The following is a 21150-nucleotide window of genomic DNA, read 5'->3' on the forward strand; positions in this document are numbered from 1 at the left end:
GCTGAGCTCATGAACCTGGTCCAGTGGGCCCCACGTTATGGGCCATCCTTTTCAGTTTATCACTACCCTAGTCGGCCTAGTGTGAATCAAAATCTGAGTGAGTAACCAACCTACGTCATTTTGGTCTTTCTAGTTTCTACCTTTAACCCTTTTCTTTCTCTTCCCTAAATCACAATTTCTTAACCCTATAAATAACGCCTCCATTCTGCCTTCTTTTAGGCTTGAGAAACACAACAACTTCTCAGTTCTCCCTCCATTTTCCCCCTTCTTCTCCCTCCTTTCTTACTGCCTCCTCTTTCTCTCTCCTCTCCAACAACAATTGTAAACTAGTTAACGGTAAACTTCAGTAGTTAACGGTAAACTTCAGTCAATATGGCAAGATCGTCACTCGAACCTCCTCTTTCACCTAAATCCACCATCAAATTCCTATGCAGTTATGGCGGTAAAATTGTCCCCCGTCATCCGGACGGCAAGCTCCGTTACCATGGCGGCCATACTCGCGTCCTCGCTGTTATTCCTTCTATCTCCTTCTCTGGTCAGTTCTATCTCCCTTCATTTGTATAATTTGATTTAATAAATTCGAGTTCATTGATTTCGGATGAAGAATTTTGAAGTAATTGGTTGTAAACCCTAGTTTTTGTGTGAATTTGATTGAGAAATTGCATGTTCACGTATTCAATTTTGTGTGATTATAGAATTTCAAGTTAGTAAGTGTGAATTATCCAACAGAGAAATTGCAAATAGTTCACTGATTTAAGTGTCATTTATGAGTTTGATAGAGAAATTGCAATTTATTCATTATTAAATCATGATTTGTTGACAGATTATTTGATTAAGAATTATAAGTGTGATTTGTTAGTCCAATTGTTGACAGATATTGTTAATGATTACAGAATTGATGTTGAAAATGGGAGAATTGTGCGGTGAGTCAGTGTATTTAAGGTGTCAACTACCATCCGAAGATCTAGATGCTCTGGTTTCCATAAAATCTGACGAAGATCTCGCTAATTTATTCGAAGAATACGATCGTCTTGCTTCGACATCGTCGATGAAAGTTAGAGCATTCCTTTTGCCGATTCGATCGTCAAAGATGACGACCGCTACAACGACAGCTAGTATTTCACCTCCGGCATCGCTGAAATCACTTTCGCCGAAATCGTTGTCGCCGTCGTCTTCATTCTCCGCCTCTGGATATTCGCCGAGAGTTGTGGCACCAGTGGTGGCGTATCCAGTCTGCTATGCGAAATCCGCTAGCAGAAATTGTCAACATTGCAGTCATAATTCCGGCCATATTTACCTCATTCACAACGGCAATCACTGGCAATAACAATAAATTCCAAGTTGATCGGATCCTTGAACAAGGAAGAAAACAAAGTTGTAGGAGTACAAGTTATTAATTTCTTTTTGAGAATATTTCATTAAAAAAAAGAGTATATGATGCAGTATAAATGTATAAGGAAAAAAAGTGAAATATTTTGATGATGATGATGATAATGAGAATTTTCTTGAGAAGTTTGGATTATTGAATCAAATTCTCTATGAACAAATTGGTGAGTAAATTTTTTTTTTTTTTTTTTGTATTTTTCGAAATTTCGTAGGAATATTGTTATTCATTGTCGTTTTCTGTGCTGTTACTTGTCGTATTGTTGTGTGCCGTTATCCTCTGAGATTAGTTAGCTGAATTTGGCCACGTATCAGCATGTTGCTTCCACTCTTCTACACGTAACCTTAGTAAAATCCGCGTATTTAGCCATTATTTGTTTCAATTTAATTTATATCGTTATTTTGTTTTCATTTTTTAATCATAATTTTTTATTGAATTATGAATAAATGATGATAAAAATTTTGGGGTATAGTTAGCAAATTATTATTTGGGGGAATGTGTATTTTTTTTGTTGTTGTTTGATCTTATTATGCAAATTCTAATGTTTCTGTTAATTGCAGGATTGATGGAGAACAAGAGGGATTCTTGTGTATGTGATGTAAAACATGATTTGGTTTGTACATGTTGTGAGTATCTCTGGAGACCTTTTTTTTTCTGTTTAGTTTCTGCAAATTTTCATGTGATTAGCCTATTTTTCTGGAATGTGCAAATTATTACATGTTCAATTCAGTTCATTTTTCTGGTGTAACATTAGCCTATTTTATCGGGGGTACATACATTATCAAAATGGAGCTTGATCTCCTTGAGCTAACAAGATAGTGTGTGTAATTTTTTGAACTACTTTCTATGATACCATGATTGTGTCACTACTTAGTACTTACTTGTAGTGAGAAGGGGAAGTTGTGGCCATCTTTCTCGATTATATTATGGTTTTCGAACTATATGAGATTATGTGAACTGCCTTTTCTGATTGGTGATTGTTATAGACTGTCGAAATGTAGATTGATCGATCTCCTTGAGCTAATATGCAAGTGGGTGAGTTGAGCTCCATTTTCAGTGGCTAATGAGCTTGTATATGGTAGTCTAGCTCCGAAAATTCTAATTAAACACATATTTTGATGAGCTTGTACTGGTCACTTTCCCTAATCACTTGGCTCTTTAGTCCTCCCAGCATAGAATACAATCTTTGAAATGCAAGCGAAATCTATAGGGCTATACAGAGTTAATATTACGCAGTATACTGCTGAATAATTCAATGTGATCAAGGTTCTAAGTACGTAGTACATTGTGATCAAGGTTCTAAGTATGTGTTCTGAGTAATTCAATGTCAGAGATTAGCAAAAGTCGATCATACATCTTCAAGTCTCTTGACATGGTACTTCCCAGTTCCCATGTCCACATTTGAACTAAGCATCTGTGGTGCTTTCTTCTGATTGTTGATGTGCCAAATATTTTTTCGGTCGTGGCTTTGAGTTTTAGGTTTAGAGGTGAAGTTGTTGTCAGTAAATCTACCTCATCAAGTCAAATCATTATGCATGCTAATTTTGGTTAGCAAAGTAAGTGTGAAGGCACTAACATTTTGCTTCTCTGGTGAGTAATGTTGAAAGTCCAAGTGTGCTGATTCGCATGGTTCATACATTCTTACATATGTTTGTTTTTCTGGATGGCCAGTCCCATTACATATATTGATTAATGCTTATATAAGTACACATGCGAAGTCTTGTTTGTTGAATTACAGAGAAACGTACTGTCAAACAGAAAACAATACAGAACCTGAGATAGATCATGTGTCAAAGTCTATCCATCCTATATTCCCATGTACTACATATATAATGGCTTTATAAGCTGTATAATACTTTTCTTCAGTGCTTGTGACTTGTGGGCATAAATTCCGAGTTAATTGAAGTTTTATGTGATGTGGTTTTGATGTCATTTGTACGTGAGGTATTTTAGCGTTCATAATTTACTCGGGCATAAAACAGATGATAGTGATATTTTAATCTTTTTTTCCTTTTATGTTTAAATGCTCGTTATTAAGATACTTTTGTTTGTGATAACCATCTAAATGAGTTGTTTCTGTTTTTACCAGATAGTGGGAGGAAGGAGGTGGTTGCTCAAATGCCATGCATATCTTAGCATGTATTATTGGCTCCAAATCTTGAATTCGCCGGGGACCTCATGGGTTCCATGTCAAAGTGACCCCATCAATTGGTGTTTTCAATTTTTCATTGAGAAGGGGAGAAATGCTCAATGGCCCGTTTACAGCTGGTACAGAATAATAAAATTGACGCGGAGTGGCTTTCAGCAGTTTTTGTTGATTTGGAATTTTGAATAATGTTCTTATTTTTGGCACCCCCTGTTAAAGGAGATGATGTCAGGAGCAATTTATTGTGCAATGCTCGAAACAAGAGGCTGGAAATTGGAAAAAAAATTGATGGTAATCCTGTACATCATTAGCATTATCCTCCTAAGATAACGTGGAAAAAGGAAACATATATGAGGTGTTATTTAGTGATAAAGGGGGCATTTGAGGTGTTCTTTGGTGATTGCCCCACCCTGATTGGTATTTTTCTCAGCTCACACAAGACGTTTGGATGTCTTTTCCTTTTCTGGGCAGTTTGTTAGCTGATCAACTTGTGCTGTTGCCATCAAAGTGAGGCTGCCAAGTGCCAAGCAATATCATGGATTGATCTCCCAATGGTGTTGCTGCGAAATAGGCTTCTGGTCTCGGTTATAATCTGGGAAGTACATAGTAAATTGAAGTAGTTCACTTTCTAGGTTGGTATGCATATGTGCAGAGGGCCAGAATGTTCCGTATTTCCCCTATGAATTTGATGGATATGGTTGTTCGAAACACGTAAGAGAAAGATTTCTCCAACATATCCTTCTGCAAAATATGAGTTCTTTGTCTGCTGAAAGGTCAACAAAAGGTTGCAAAATGGTAATAACATCATAATTTGTGCTTCTTTTTGTTGCATCTCTATTTATTTTGGAATGAAGGCATTTTTAGGACTATACATACATGACTTTAGGTGCTGATTATTGTGATTATATACTCCCATCTTAGCTGTTTTGTTAAATGAGTCTCATTTTTGCATTAGTTAAGTTCTTTACTAAGATTAAGCCGTAGCATGTTTTATGATTGTTGCATCAACCTTTTCTGGCTGGGATTATATACCTTGTACTGATGAGTTCTGAACATTATAATCTGATGTATGCATGTAAGTGTATCTATTGTGAGACGTAGCTGTATTTGTTTTTGCAGCCTTGGACAGTTGGACGGTTGATTTTCTTTTTTCACTTGAATTGCGATAGTTTACATACTTCGTATATTTTTTTTGTTTTCTATGGATGTTTGCTCATGATTACAATGCTTTTGTTTGCGATACAGAGTTGTAATGTATCTAATTGAATGGCTTCTGTTATGCTAGGCTGCTGGGAGGAAGAAAAGGCAGATGTGGTTGCTCCAACACCATTCATAATTTTAACATGCATCTCAATCGCTCCAAAGTCTGAAGGACCATATATATGGTATCAGCCTCAACAAGACCACAGCGACCTGCTGTATGTAAGTTTATTTTCAGCCCGAATGAGAATGTGACAACATATGTGGTGCAGGAGGGTATTAGAAAGAATAAAACCAGAGAGACCACGGTAAGAGTTTAGTAGTGTGATGAGAAAATGGAGAAGTGTCATATCATTTCACCTATTGCCTACCGAACTACCAATCCAGAATTTTTGTAATCCACATATTGTGCTATTTGGGGTTGTTGCCTTATCGGTTTTCTGCCATCCATTCAAAGGTTGATGAAAAAGACGGATCAAGATCGAGATGGATCAATATTACATCATCAACATTATCTTCCTAGAGATAATGTGGAAAAGGAGCAATATGTATGAGGTTAACTTGGCTGTTCCCTCCAATTATTATTGTTTAATCCACTGTTTGCTTACCTCAAGGGTTTTGGCTGTTCTTTAGTTATGGACAAAAAGTAAAGCTGATATGAGAAGCTTAAGCACCATGCTTTGTTATTGGTTAAAGTGTACCTGCACAACGAATGATTGTGGGTTTGAAGCGAACACTACGATCGTAGTTGAAGGTTGGTGAGTTACAAAAATTAAGATCATATATACTTTGGATGACCCGAGATTGATGGTGCTCGACAAAAGGCTAGTAGTGAAATACGGAATACCATATTTGGGAGACCCTCTACAATACATAATTAGTATGAAGAGGCTTCGAAGGGATACTAGTCCGGGATTAATATGCATCCCCTCCGCCTTCTAGCCACAGACTGGAAGCAAGCTATAGCAGAGTTAAATGTAAATGACAAAAATGAGCTTAGTACATATGTCCAACAACATTACTGATCGGATGCAGGGATTTGATGAACCAACTGAAAGGGACCACTCTTTATCTTTGATGGGAGGGAGGTAAACACCTTAGCTGATGCTCTGGATAAAGAAACAAGGAAGAAGATGCAGATCAACCATTAGATATCATTTTGGTCTCTCCTATATTTTGTATGGAATTATTTTGAAAGGCAAACAAGATTGTAATAGTAATTCTAGTACTGTTGATGTAACTAATCCTCCTACTGTGAGGGGAAACAATGTGACTAACCAAAACCCCGAAGTTTAAGTAATGAAGTGACAATTTCCCAAAAAAAAGAAAATAAAGCACAAAGGGATTAATATTCTGATAGGCTCAATTGTCTATTTCTCTTTTTATATTAAAATTATTTTCATTTTATATTTAATTTTTTAAAATCTCAAATATATTGTACATTGCAATTTTTAGATTGTATATTTTTTCATTATAATTACGAGAATGCCACTTGATATGCCAATCAAGGAGATTGTTATGAAATTTCTCGTAACTTTGCATATTACAGTTCTGTGGAAAAGTGAAGAAACCAAAAAAATAAAGAAAAAAAAAACCAACAATACTCAAGTCGTCATATTTTACCCAAATTTTTGTCATGTAGTTTATCTATAGCAAGTGAAATTGATGCAATTCCAGGCGCACCCCAAACAAATGGGAAGAGAAAGATGAAGCCTGCAAGCATAGCCAAAAGCCTAGAGTGACCATATCCAAAGCCGTAGGCTGTAGCATTATGAATGTTCCCAAGCAGCATTAACATCTACCAGAATGAGCCATGAAACCAGACAGAAATTTCAAGTGATGTATTCTGTATGAACAAGAACTAGAAGAAGATTAAGAAGAATGATCTGATATTAACCCAAATTACATAAAGAATACAAAGCTGACTATACCTAACATTATACAATTCATATAAACACTGCACATATATATTTACATATTTGAAGCAGTATAACTTTGTTGTAATCAAGAATTGGAAAGATTCTACATATATATAGAGAGATAAGTAAAGATGTATGGTTCATCATCTCTGAAGAAAGAGTGCAGCTCCAACTAAACCGAACGATAATGTTACTGCAGCCCAAAAAATACGATTGTTCTCCAAGCCAACAGGAGGTTTCCACTTGAGTAGGTCCCCGGCATAGTCTCTGGATGATGGAAATGCATTCGTTGTAGAAGAACCAATGACTTGTTCACTGTCCTTGCTTTTATCAGTCCACGACGATGCATAGCTACAAGAGAAAACGGAATTACCAGGGTTTCAAGCGCCAATATGCAGAAAGAATCATAGATTAATAAATAAACTAGTACTCCCAAGAGAGTTGCATAATCTTCTTCTGGTTAGATCCATTACATTCCAAGATCTAAGAAAAACAACAAAAGGTGCTGATCCAAATTCCCAGTCTCCTACGTTACAGATTATGTGTAACAAAGTAAGCTCATTCAACAGATTATATGTAACTATTTAAGCTCACTGTCAACTTTTGTATGCTCCATAAATTCGGTGCTGATCACATAGTAAAAAGCAAACTCCATACATGAATTGACAGAGTTACGCATGTGAATCAGAACCAGCTTAAATGACTTCCTTCCAACAAACCCCTCCTCCCATAGGATCCAGAATTAAATTATGCCACCAATTAAACACCCAATTAATACATTTATACAAATAACCACAAAATATGACCAGATTGCAACAAAGACTACCATTAAGGGGAAGAAGAAGATATTCTACTTCCTCCATCTGTTTAGTTCTCAACAATTTCCTATGCAAAATAGTGTTAGCATACCTCTTTTTAACGGAGGTTCTCGCAGGCTCTCTCTAGTCTCTACCACAGGGGGAAAGGGGGGGTTCATCACTCTCTCTAGTCTCTACCACAGGGGGAAGTACAGAGTACTGCTTTCCTAATTGATGACCTCTACAAATGCAGGAAGGAAACATCAAATAACTTTAACCCAAAAGTGCTGTCTTTGTTCCAAGAGTGAAATAGTGAGAATTATCTCTTGATCCTGTCTCTTGTCAAGGAGAAGAGTCTTCTGATATGCAACTTTGACAACTTATGCACTAGATTTCTCCTTAAGGTCTCAAGTGGTTTGTGTAGTCCAAAGAACAGGTACTGTAATATTTCATGCAGGTTGAACTAGCTTTGTTATGGTCTATCTAAGCCTTAAGGTCTATATCCTCCCCAAAAGCCTCATTATAATCAAGTTTGTGTCAAGGAGTGTGTCGCCTCTAGGGGTATGCAACATCGTTGCCATAATTGTTTTATAGTGCTAGTCAAAGATGAGTTTTTTGGTAATTTTCCTCCCTAACTACAAGAGAAAAAGATGTTAGTGTTCGCCAATATTGATGTAGTTTTCTTTGCTATTGATACTATAGTTTTGTAACATAACAGAAGAACTTCCCACATTAAATACCTTGTGTACTATTCTCTTGCATTTATCTGTGTTGCTAGCTTCAGATTAGTCTTAAACAAGTTATGGTAATTATCTAATCATAGTTTGATGAAGCGGAGATGTTAAGACCTGAGAATCACCTGTCATAGCTATTACCAATTAATGGAATCGTTACCATCTCTTCCTGTGTTATCTTTATTTTTGGTGCCTCCAAGATGTAACGAAGTTCTGCAGCTTGTCGGCGGATGCTGACACTGGGATGGCCTTTTTCTAATTTCTTATACAGAGCAATGCAATCAGCATGACGGCTGTTCGCCTCATATGCCATAGCAAGCCATATTTGTATCTGCGGACCATAGAAGAGAACTATGTTAGGCAAACCACAATTACCTCCACCCACTATAACAAGAGAACAACCATCGTTTATCATTTGCTAGCAGCCCAACCAACCTCGCCACCAAAAAGCGTAGGTCTGGGAATGATTGTCAGTGCAGCTTCAAAAAATTCAATAGATCGTTTATACATGCCCCTACCATAAGCCTTCTGACCCAGTTCAAACATCAATTGAGCCGTTGCTCTCCTTTCAGCTTGCTCCTTTGCCACCTTTCGTATGACAAAAAAGAGAAGAATAGATAGTATAAGCAACATCAAAAAATCAAAATCGCAAGCATAAAGAGGAAAACAATGAGCCAAAACCAAATCCATCAATTCTGTAACTTCCATGCCTTAATTAGACACACAAAAATCGCATACTCGTTGCATTAAAATACAGCTTTAGAAGATAAATCTAGTTATCATTAAGGCAAATTTGTTAAAAAGGATCTTTTATAATCCAAATTTTGCGAGAAAGGACATTATATAATTTTTTTTGTGAAATAACACCTTAATGTAAACTTTTTTGCGAGAAAGGACCTTATATAAATTTTTTTTGTGAAATCACACCTTAATGTAATTTTTTTTTTGCGAAAGACAACCAAAAGTAAATTTTCGGCATTGACTGAGCTTTTTCGGCCATTGACTTGCACGTGAGAAGCACGTGTGACTTTAATTTGATAATCATACCCAATTTTCCTCCAAAATTCTAAGCTTTAAAACCTAAAGTTGAAAAAAAAAATCGAAACAAAATCAAGTTTGAAAATTCAAGACTCGGGAAAATCAATGTCTTTAGCCAACGTAAGCCACGCGTGCTGCTCACGTGCAAGTCAATGGTCGGAAAAGCTCAGTTAATGCTGGAAACTTCCCTTAGGTCCTTTCTCGCAAAAAAAATTACTTTAAGGTGTGTTTTCACAAAAAAAATTATATAAGGTCCTTTCTCGCAAAATTTGAGTTATAAAAGGTCCTTTTTGACAAATTTGCCTATCATTAATGTGCCTGGCTAGACAAGCAAGTTCTAGTTGTCATTTTCATGCTTCAAGCCTCCAATCCTTCACTTAACTGAAATCACTTAACTATTACGGATCTCAATAAAGGTTTGAGGATGTCCACAGGCAGAAGCGCAAGTCTTAACTATCAATCGAGTTAACTTGACCAGTTTGAACCCGTAACAAGCATTCTCGGAAAAAACATTTTTAATATTTTTCAGAAAGTGTACATTTTGTGCAATACAGAGAAAAAATAGTGAGGCGATAATTAAATGTCGTTCATATGAATGAACTTATTAGACAGCAACATCAGAACAATTGGGAAAGAAACTAGGTATTGGAGAAACAAAGCGAGTATGATGTCTCCACGTTATTGCCAAAGCATAACTACAGGTTAAACAACTAATTCGATCTCTTCTTTTACAATTATTGTGACTTAAAAAAGGCATAAGTAATGTCTGGCAAGAACATGACACACCATATGCCAATTCCTAAGACCAAAGTATTCAAAAAAAAGGCCAGAGACCTATAGACCAGATTAACTTATCCTCATGGAAATTTTCATGGATTATGAAGACATCATCGACAAGACGACAACATGCTCAAATGCCTGAATCATGACACCTAAAATCCAGTGATCAATGCCATCATCAAACACGGGACACGGCCATCTATATTGAGGAGCTAAGAAACTTCGCATATGGCCATAAGGCCCATAACTCATTAGATCTCACACTGGTTTCTTCTCTATCACTCCTCCCCATGTACATAACGTCTTGCATATTCCACATATATTTCCTGCAATATCCTTTATATTTCACAATTTTGTCAAGAAAACCATACAATTATTGAATTCCAACCTCTCATTTCCCACTTTAAGGAGTATTCTAGGAGACTCGCTCTCCTCCAAGGACCGACTAAAAGTGGTACATATTGATGGCACACTGTTTCCCCAAAGTCCCACCGCCCACTCATCAAGGTGTTAACTATTAAGATATGATCGGCATCGGGTCAAAATCCTCTGTCCCACAATTTGTGTACCACTTGTTTGTCACTTAGCTTCTTCTACCTATGGGAAGAAGTGGCACACAAGTAGAACACAAATTGTGGGATAGAGGATTTTGACTTATTGGCATCATCATCTCGGTCACCCATCTATTTCCATTGGCATCAAGGTGTCCGCACATGATTGGCATCAAGACTCCAAGTTCTTAATTTCCCTTGCAGATTCCTAGAGTTTAAAATTCAAATCTAAATGTCTTGTACAAATAACAAGTCACAAGAAGTATTTCCTTAATGTTCTCCTAAACATAATGCTCCTTTGGATTTGACATTCTTTGGCGTGTGGACTTCACAAATTCCTTCTTATGTTGATTACAAATACTAAATGTTTGTGAAGTGTACTTGGGTTTTATCCTCTTAAACATAAAAAACTACAAAAACTAGTTTTTTTGCACCCTTGTCAAGCAACCCCTTTGAATCTTCTCTTCTCTTCCATGGCATTTCACATTTAACCTCGCCATCCATACACCCAAATACAATGGTACGCCTCTCATGCAAAACTACCAACTACTTATTGGACTCCAGCCTTTACCACCACTACCTTCATCATTAACCGCCTCCTGCTCTCCAAAACAAATCAACGTACTAAAACTATTCAAAATATCAACCAACTATATTGAACTTTGAAGCTTTGGGTGCCTTTTCTACCTTAACTCTATACTTTTCAATAATTGTCCACTCTACTCCCTACATCTTTGTTGGTTATTTTCCTTCTCAAAGTGCCACTACTACAAAAATGGACAAGGAGACCCTTAATAAAAGACCCTTGGTTGATATAACGTGTCTGTTTAATAGAAGAGATCACACATTAAAAATAACGGGTCCCTTATATGCACTGGGACCCACTAGATTGTGTTGGAGAAAAAGGAAGAGACCCCTTCTCTAACATCACGACTTTCTAATCTATAATGGGACCCGCTAGTTTGCCAAATGGGAAAAAAGACCCCTTGAGTTACCCGACGGGCCACGGGTCTTTAACTTCGGTAATTTGCTCTATGCCCACTAATTTGCCACATGAAAAATGTGGAAGACCCCTCAAGACTCCCACCGGTCTCTTATCCGAGGTTTTCTAAGACTATAATAAGTAGCAACAAAATAATGTTTTCTGCAATTGTTTGTATTTTCATTTGGTATCAAACAACATAATTTGATAAAAGCATAATGTTATTTGGCACCTATAGTTTAGTACTGATAGACTATGAAATGTCAACGTAAATAATTAGCATAATCTTTTTATTATTAGCAAATATACGTTATTTCATTTGTATAGCTAATTAGTCCTAGAATCTAGCCTAACATTATGCTAACGGTTACACAAATCTCTTGTATATATTGACTATCAATTATCAATAGAAGACCAAGGAATTAATCTTCCTACAAGAGATTTGATAGTCAATATATACAAGAGACTTGTGTAACCGTTAGCATAATGTTAGGATAGATTCTAGTACTAATTAGCTATACAAATGGAATAACGTATATTTGCTAATAATAAAAAGATTCTGCTAATTATTTACGTTCATATTTTATAGTCTATCAAGTACTCACAAGTAACGTGGTTGCCTTTTTTTTTGGTGAGCCAAACTCGTTAAATGAGATTTAAGTTACCATTTTAGCCTTATTGTTGTCTTTGTGGACACTGCTTATTACGAGATTACGAGTACAGTCCAAGACTTTCTCGTGGGATAAGAGAGAGAAAGTATGGTTATTTTATTTTGTATTATTACTGGAAGTCAAATTATCATTCCTCTTGGGCACACAATTGGGAATGAAGAAGTATGGCTATTTTATTTTGTATTATTATTCTGCGTTCTGATTTTTTTAAATCATGTTTGGCTTTGAATTCTTCATTTGGCATGCTGCTTTAATACACCAGCACCAAAGGAATTTAGATATATTTTACCATTTAATTGAGTGTCAATTGTCAACAAGTGCATAAGTTGGATATTATTGGAAGCGTGGCTGCTTTTTTTGAGTTGGAACTTTTCTTCTCAGTTCATCGTGATCAGGGAGAACACTATGCTGAATTACCGTGTACTATATCAAGGAGAAACCTAGACGATCATCCACAAAGATTTTTCATTAGGTAGACGGAGAAGCTAGATTATAACCTAATATAATCTTTCAGAAAATCTAACAACAAATGGATTTCACATATTGGTAGGTCTTCCTAAGTTATAATTTTGGTGGTGTTTACCGCTTACTCTACTGTTCTGCTACCTTAAATGTGTATTTTCTTCATCCCAGCTTCCTTATCCATGTTTCGTATCAAGAATCCCCAAGTTCTTATCATTTGACATCCTCAACGTCCTTGTTTTTGCTAAACCTTTAAAATTTTAAGCTGTCAGTTGCAATTGCAAAAGATAAAGGCCAATTTGGGCCTTTAGTGAAGTAGGTTGCCGTCACCCTTTCATGTTTGAACGACGAAAGCTTGGTATGGCAAAGTAATTGAAACCTTTGAGAGGTTCAATTGCTCGGAAATTTATTCTCCTATCTAATTTTATCAATTTGTCACTGAATGATTCAAAAAATTTCATTTTGGTTATCTTGTGGCATGGTTTTTGAAGACACGGCTATTTTCTAGTGTGTAAATTGGCACAAGATGCTTCCCTTTTTTCCACTCTAGAACAAAGTTCTGTTTGTATCCTGATTACTTATGAAGAATTCCTTAGTCTATTTTTGTAATATTGCTTCATTCTTTAACAACCTCCCTCCCCCCTTTAACTACTCTTACTTCATGTTTTATTGTTCATTGACTTCTTTCCTCCACTTGTTGCTCAAATCATTGTACTAATTGCTTATTTTGGTAGTACATAACTAGATATGCATTGGAATAGATGAGAATGAAGTAGAGGTCTGCTCTGAACTCGTTTTTGCGCCAGTTGATGAAATGTTTCCAGATGATGCTCCCTTGGTTCCTTCTGGATTCCGAATGTAACCAAACTAGGCACAACTTGTATTCTTAACGGCACATTACAGAAACAGACTAGCTAAATTGCAAGCAGTATGCAGATTTTAGAGCATTATTTTGTTGCTTCTATATTTTTGGATATCACAATTGATGTAAAATAGAATCGCAATTTTGAAAACACATGTCAAATTCATCAAATCAAAATTTTAATTCAAAACCTATGCCCCTATTCTACATCACTCACAAATTTTGGAAATCGTTGATTAATCTGCAAACTAATCAAGCACCCTACCAATCAATCAATTGATATCCAAACTCAAACAACAAACATAAAAAATGAATGATATACAAATGCACATAAACTCCACAAATCAATCACAAATTAATCTAAAACAGCGAAAAAAGGCAAAAAGACGACGAACCTTTTCGAGCTCTTTCCGAACTCTCATCTTCTTCTCCTCTTCTGTCTCATCAACACCACTGCCATCACTTCCTTCATCGTCAATCCTCCCTTGCAACTCCTCCGCCTTCTTCTCCAACTCTCTCATCTCCTCAATTTCCTTCACTCGTTTCCTCATCTCCGTCTCCCAATCAAACACCGGTTCATCATCACCTCCTCCTTCTTCTTCACCGTTTCCATTTCCGTTTTCATCGCCGCTAGAATATTCTACGGCGTTCGACTTCCTCGAGAAGCTCAACCTTCCGAGTGACAAATTCTCCCCCCATAGCTGAAACTCTTTATCTCTCCTCGGCAAACCTAAGCTCAACACGACATCGTACGGTAGTAGACGGAGCTTCTTCCGGTGATCGGAGACTATCTTTGCCGGCAATGTTAGGTCTACTGGTAAAACTAGGGTTCCGAGCACCGTCGCCATTGTTGACGGAGAAGTTTAAGGAGAGAGAAAATTTGTGGTGGAGAGAAACAAAAGGAAGGTGGAGCCGTGATTCGTGAAGGAGTGAGGGATGTGTGTCGTGTGAGAGGTTCTAGTCCTAGAGATATTTTTGTGAAGGTGTGACTAGGGGTGTCCACAGGTCCAAAATCGGACCGGAACCGGTTGGACCGGTAGACCGGAATTTTCAGAATTCGCGGACCGAGGACCGGACCGGAAAGAATTCGGTCCGGACCGGAAAATTCAGGTCCGGTCCGATTTTGGACTGGCTTGGACCGGGTTTTTTAATTTTTGCGATTTACACTCTTAAACTCAATTTGTTTTTAGGATTTTATCTTTTTACGACCTATATTTCTCTTTAAATATAGCATACATCACATCATAAGCTTAACTTAAAGGCGATAAAGGCCAATGATATATAAAAAATTCTCAAAGTCTTTTTTTGCGGGAGGAGATTAATGTATGTGGGCTATAAATTGAGCTCTTCTATCTAAAATTTATATTTTTATAATTATATTCCGGGTCACCAGTCCGGACCGGAAAATTCCGGGTTTTGACCGGACCGGACCGGAAAACCGAAATCGTGTATTTTCAAGGACCGAGGACCGGACCGGAATCTATTGGTCCGGTCCTGTCCGGTCCAATTCCGGTCCGGTTCCGGTCCAATTTCCGGTCCAGACCGGACCGTGCACACCCCTAGGTGTGACTGTGTGAGCCGTGAAGGGATGTGTTTAGTGTGTTGTTACTTGTCGTAGATACTTTTACATTGTTGTGTGCTTGTGTGGCGTTATCCTCTTTTTTTATTATTTTTAATGCAGAAATAGAAAATATATTACCAAATGAGAATTAGACCTCTAGAGTTTTGGAACATATAAAAGAGCCTAAGGGTAGTAGATGTGCCATCTCAAAAAACTAATACTGGCACAAAAGCTCATGTTAGAACTAGGCTAGCAAAAGTTAATATATAGACAAGCAAAATAAAGGAAGTTAGACACATTGACATTCTGCTTTATACACTGCTTCCTGAACCAGTCAGAAGAGCTAAGTGGTACCTTCATCCTCCAGAACCATCTCCATCTCATAATCATTAACCAAATTTGGGGGAGGTTGGAAATGGTACACCTTCACTGACTTCATCTGTCTCCCAATCTCAGCAAGTCCATGAGCAATCTTATTCAAATCTCTCTTAACATGAAAGATAGAAAAATAACCCAGTTTATTTGCAGAAGTGAAGTAATATCAGTGATGATCGAAGAAAGCTGGTGATCTTTGTAATTCCGTGGGTGTTTCAGCATGAACTTAAGGGCTTCATCATCAGTTTCTAATTTAGGTGAGTGATCTTCCTTTCCCAGGCAATGAGGAGGCCTTCCTTGATTGCAGTGAGCTCAGCAGAGGCAGCACCTATGCTGCTAAAATGAGTGGAGAAGCTAATCTGCCAGATACCTTTGCTGCATCTGATAACTCCCCCTCCTCCAGCATTGTTGATATCCAACCAAGATCCATCAGTGTTTAGCTTAAAATACAAGTTCTGAGGAGGTGCCCAAATTCTGAGAGCAGTAGAACCATTCTTGATAGCTGGATCTTTAGACTGAATAATATTGTTAGTGAAATTGTAATCCGCCCAGGATTCGTTATCCTCTTCTTGTATGAGGCTTAGTTCTGTTCATCTAGTTTGATTTGATTTGGTCTTATTTTTCTAATTTCTGATCCAGTCTAGTCTGATTCTTTCTGATCTAAAAACTACTCCCTCCGTCTCTTTTTGTTTTTTACGTTTTCCTTTTTGGGTATTTCAAAATGTTCTTTACATTTTCTTTTATATTATCACATAAATGACTTATTATTCTATCAAAATTTGTGTCCAATTATTATTTTAACCAATTAAATTCATTGGGACATTAAATTTTTCACACTTTTCCATTGGGACATTAAATTTTTCTCATTTCCCAATATAAAATTTTTGATAAAAGTGAAAACATTATAAATAAACGTAATTTATCTTGTTTAAATAAAAAAATTGAGGAATCCCGATGCAAATTAATTAATCGTTAAAACGCGTGAAAAATACCTAACGTAAAAAAACAAAAAGAGACGGAGGGAGTATTATCTTATTTATATAGTACCATACGAAGTAAATTTAAGTTTCTAAACAAAAATATTAACATCAAACCGTGTAACACACATGCTTAAAATTAATTAATAAAAAGAATTGAGTTGCACAAAGCAACCTCGTTTTCTTGTTTCTATTGTTCAACGGTTCAACCGTTCCAAACAAAACCCTGAAGTTGCAATTTGTTTTGACCGACCCACCGGACCAACTTACCCAAATTCTCCTCCCGTCCAAGAAATTGCAGTCACATACTCCGTATCTGATATCTCCATTTCAAAAACCTTACTTACAAGTTACAACAACCCCCACCAATTTGTCAAGAGAGAGAAAACAAAATCCTTTTTTTTAACACTTTTACGAAGTACTTCGTATATTACTAGTGGCTTATGCGTTATGCCAAATACTTGTTCTTTACAAAAGTGGGCCTATTACCAAAAACTTCCGGCCCATATACCCACTAGACATACATTAACCCAACCTAACAACACAAACCAAACCAAAAGAACCCAAAAGGTTAATATAGGGTCATTGAGCAATAAATTACCCAAAAAAAATCAATTAGCAATAGAAATATGAAATTGTACTAAAAGTACCCTAAACATCAATACAAATTTAAATATTTTATTGAGAACTTTTTGTACTATGTTTGAATTCGGATTAGTGAATTACGACTCGAAATGTCTCCATTTTCATTTCTGTTTGTGTGTAAGAATAATTACAAGAGCAGGGGATGGATGAAAATTATTAGGTGCATTGTGTACTCAAGGGTATTTTTATTATATTTTCTCCTCACGTATGAAGAGAAAATGTGAGAGATGTACGGTACATCCGGTTACATCTAATATGCTCCGGGGTGGATGATAGAATGGTTTGATATGTTGTTTGCAATAATAAGATTAGAATGAGGACTTTCGGGGTTAAGTATTGTGCCTTCAGCGAATTCAATGCAAATTAATAAGGAAACGCAAATCACCTCATATACATACTCCATTCAAGTTTTGTTGCAAGGACTTTAACATCAAATGTACCCAACTCATGCCCAATATTTAAAGATCGCATTGGGTCAGGTTGGCCTGAGACATGGCACGGCACGACACGGCTCATCATCAAAAAACAACAGCCGACAAAGGCACGATGTCCGCGGATTGTCGGACGGGTTCAAACCGTGTTCTTTTGGCAAAAACAAAACAACGTAACTCATGTTAAATTGAGTGAAATTAGGTTCAGGCACAACACGATACCTGGATTTTAGTCATGCCTTGCAACCCTTGTAAATATTTTGGCATGACAAGAAACAAGTAATGAATTAGTACTATTTAGGTTAAGGTACGTGGATTCGACACGAAGGACAGTTCAGGGTCTTCCATGCAAATTTTAAAGTCAATTGTTCACACGGGAAGCTGGAAATCTTCAATAGTGGTAGCCGGTAGGAGATTAACAGCTAATTAGCTACGGAGTAATTTCTAATTGATACTCCGTATTGATGTTTGCTACATAGGCTGATACGCATACACGGGTACTTTAATCAGTTTAATAGATCCGCTTTATAATATGCATCAAATTAACCAAGTGTGTCTTGGTTTAGTGGAAAGGATTCCACTTTTCAACCAAAAGGTTGGGGGGTTCAATCCCCATTATGGGCACTTTGAGGGAGGGTTCCCCTTGTCACTCCCCTCACTCTCAAAGTGTCTAGCTTGCTAACCCGTGCGGGATTCCAATTAACCCGGATAGGGCTATTCATCTTACCTTGAAAAAAAAAAAAAAATGCATCAAATTGACTTTTTAAATTTTTACCATACTTTAATATTAACATGTAAAACTAATGTCACTGTATTAATAGTTGTTGGGTTATGTTAAGAAATATTTTCAAAATATGTTAATTGTCTAACTTTTATCTAATTGGAGAAAGATAGTTCGATGCGGGTCGTTCACTTTACGATTTGGAGGAGATGTATAGTTACATAATACTCTTTAAACTCTTGAGAAGTTGAGATCATGCCTAGTGGTATTATGTACGGAGTAATATGTACTCTTCATTTTCTCAAGATTAATAAAAAATTTATCTCCTCACATATAGATATAGTGAATCACGTTAAATCTTTATATTTTTATATTGCATTCTTAATTACGGAGTATATTGTTTGCTTCCGTCATAGCAAAGTACTCCATAATACTTGTCAAAAACTCGAGTAAAATGCTTAATTACTTCTGGTTTTGCATATGATTAAGAAAAATGAATTGGCTTATCAGTTGTCGACCACTTCTTAGTAAATTTCATACTTCCTTTATTTAGATTAATTAATTTTCCACCGTGACTTTGAGCAATATTATCACTAGATAAATAGGTAAAATTTCTTACTTTTGAGCAATATTATCATAAGATCGTATTGATCTAATGTGACAAGTCTCCGTGGAATTCATCTAAGATTGTAAATTTGTTACTACATGTTATTTTCATCATTTTAAATTACTATTAATTTACGTGATAAGAGATTTCAGAAGTACAAAAAAATAAAAAATCTTCCTATATTCTGAATTGACCATCTTGATTTTTGTTTTTTAAGAAAATATACAGGTCAAATTTCTTAATTTTGAGCGCGCAATTTTTATATTATGATCACATTGGTCTAATTTGAAATTATCTCCATCGAAAGATAGTAACTTTTTTACATGCTATTTTCATTATTTTAATTTGTTATGGGAAAGTTGGGTGTTCTCTAATTCCCCCCACCCCACCCCACCCCATCAAAAAATAAAATAAAAAATCAAATGGCTTGTGATCAAATATGTCATAAGTCATTCGATACAATTTTTTGAGTACCCACAAAGAGTATGGCAGTATGAAGAATGCAAAGGACTCTTTTGGTACTACTTATTAGTATATTACGAAGTAGTAAACTAATATCGCATTAATCAATACCAATATCAAATTAATAAGTACCAATAAAATTTACTTGCATCTTGAACACAAGTTACTTCTAACACAGACTTCATGAGGTTGGGGTGTTATTCTGTATTGGTGCTATTGTATGGACTATGGAGCATTCAGTTGGTTACGAATTAAATATAAATTATCTACTGATGAGGTCTTGTCTTAAGGAGCATTCAGTTTTTTCTTTTTTTCTTATATACTACGGAGTACGTATGAAGTATTAAGTTGTTGCCTTTTGTATCGCACGTTATGGAATAATTATAAACAATCTCTTTATCAATTATATACTAGTTTTTAGTTGCGGGCGACGGCCGAGGTTACTGCATTAGTAACATTTATATTATTTTTATTTGAAAATATTATCAATCAACTAATCCCCTTTTCATTATATTTATTACGAGTAGTATTTTTTTGAAATGAAACTCTCTCCATCTCTATTTGTTCTTCCTAATTTGACTTTTTTTGTCTCACAAAAATATTCCAAACAGAAAGAACATAAACAGACGGAGTAGGTAGCATATAGCATGTTATAGTTCAGTGGTAAAAACTTCATTATTTAAATGTGAGATTGCGGGTATGGGTATCACTACAAAAAATTGTATCATTAACAACGGAAATCCCGTCGTTAAAGGCCAATAATCGTTGATTAATGACGGAATTTCATGTCGCGAACCCGTCATAAAAGGGGTCGTCGTTAATGAAAATCCCGTCGTTAATCCGTCGTAAAAGACATTTATGACGGTTGTTCCCCTCTTTGTTTGGTTGTTAGCCCCGTCGCAAAAGCCTTTTGAGACGGAATTTTTGACCCGTCGTAATTAGATTGTCGTTAAAGATACAAATTCTTGTAATGGTACAAGCCTTATACATGCTCCATTTCTAATTAAATTTTTGCACCGCGCCACATAACACATAAACTTCTTTAAAAACGCCTTTAATAATATAGATAATGTAGTATACATTTGACTTAATTTTGTTGCTAAAAGACCATTGAAAAACAATACAATACTGAAAATAAATGCTGAAAATATAATTATGAATTAAATGCTGAAAATAAATAATCAGAAACCCTAGAGAAAAAGTAGGGTTACACGCGTGGTATGGAATTGATTGTAACATTGAAAGCAACATGAGCTTTCTTAATTATACTACTGTTATTGTATCTTCGATCTCTTTCATATTTCCCCGACATTGTTTTTAATTTTACTGTTTTCTATTTTATAACTCATCTCAACATTAGGAAAATTTGGTAATATTAATCCAATTTTTGGTCAATTTTCTTTTATTAAGCCCACTTACGACTAATCTCACATTTACTACCCAACGACTTTTATTGGGCCCAACATGTCATAAACCTATTGGAGGCGGTAATATGTCCCTACGTGACAGTACTCTCTCTCGATATATTTAGTCATCATCATTAATTCATCACCATCTCGATGACTTTTTCACCGACTATCGATCACTTAAACTCAATAAAAGTCGTTGGGTAGTAAAAGTTGGATTATTAAAAAATATGTCGTAGGTGGAATTATTAAAAGAAAACCGGCCAAAGTTTGGATTAATATATATTACCAAATTTTCCTCGACATTATTGGCTTATTGCATTTTCGGATTATATTTGAAGTCGGTCTATGCTCGAACTTTCTTTATTTACTTGTCACACTAACGCATATCAACATAATTCTTCATTAAAAAAAAAAATAGTGGTACTACAGAATACAT

At 36.1% G+C, this 21150-nt stretch overlaps 2 protein-coding genes across 2 annotated transcripts; one reads left to right on the top strand and one right to left on the bottom strand.

Moving 5' to 3' along the window:
• The first annotated feature begins 186 nt into the window (after positions 1–186).
• LOC110793213 (uncharacterized) lies at positions 187–6096 on the top strand. The gene is made up of 5 exons (XM_021998074.2): positions 187–535; positions 894–1550; positions 1945–2010; positions 3474–4325; positions 4816–6096. Exons 1-2 carry the CDS (start codon positions 373–375, stop codon positions 1325–1327), a joined length of 597 nt encoding a protein of 198 aa, XP_021853766.1. The 5' UTR covers positions 187–372; the 3' UTR covers positions 1328–1550; positions 1945–2010; positions 3474–4325; positions 4816–6096.
• Positions 6097–6602: 506 nt separating this feature from the next.
• LOC110793219 (uncharacterized) lies at positions 6603–14476 on the bottom strand. The gene is made up of 4 exons (XM_021998077.2): positions 13922–14476; positions 8616–8768; positions 8306–8511; positions 6603–7000 (listed from the first exon to the last, which is right to left on the bottom strand). Exons 1-4 carry the CDS (start codon positions 14372–14374, stop codon positions 6793–6795), a joined length of 1020 nt encoding a protein of 339 aa, XP_021853769.2. The 5' UTR covers positions 14375–14476; the 3' UTR covers positions 6603–6792.
• Between the last annotated feature and the right edge of the window lie 6674 nt (positions 14477–21150).

This window comes from Spinacia oleracea, chromosome 1, assembly GCF_020520425.1.
Source record: "Spinacia oleracea cultivar Varoflay chromosome 1, BTI_SOV_V1, whole genome shotgun sequence".
In the NCBI taxonomy this organism is placed as follows: domain Eukaryota; kingdom Viridiplantae; phylum Streptophyta; class Magnoliopsida; order Caryophyllales; family Amaranthaceae; genus Spinacia; species Spinacia oleracea.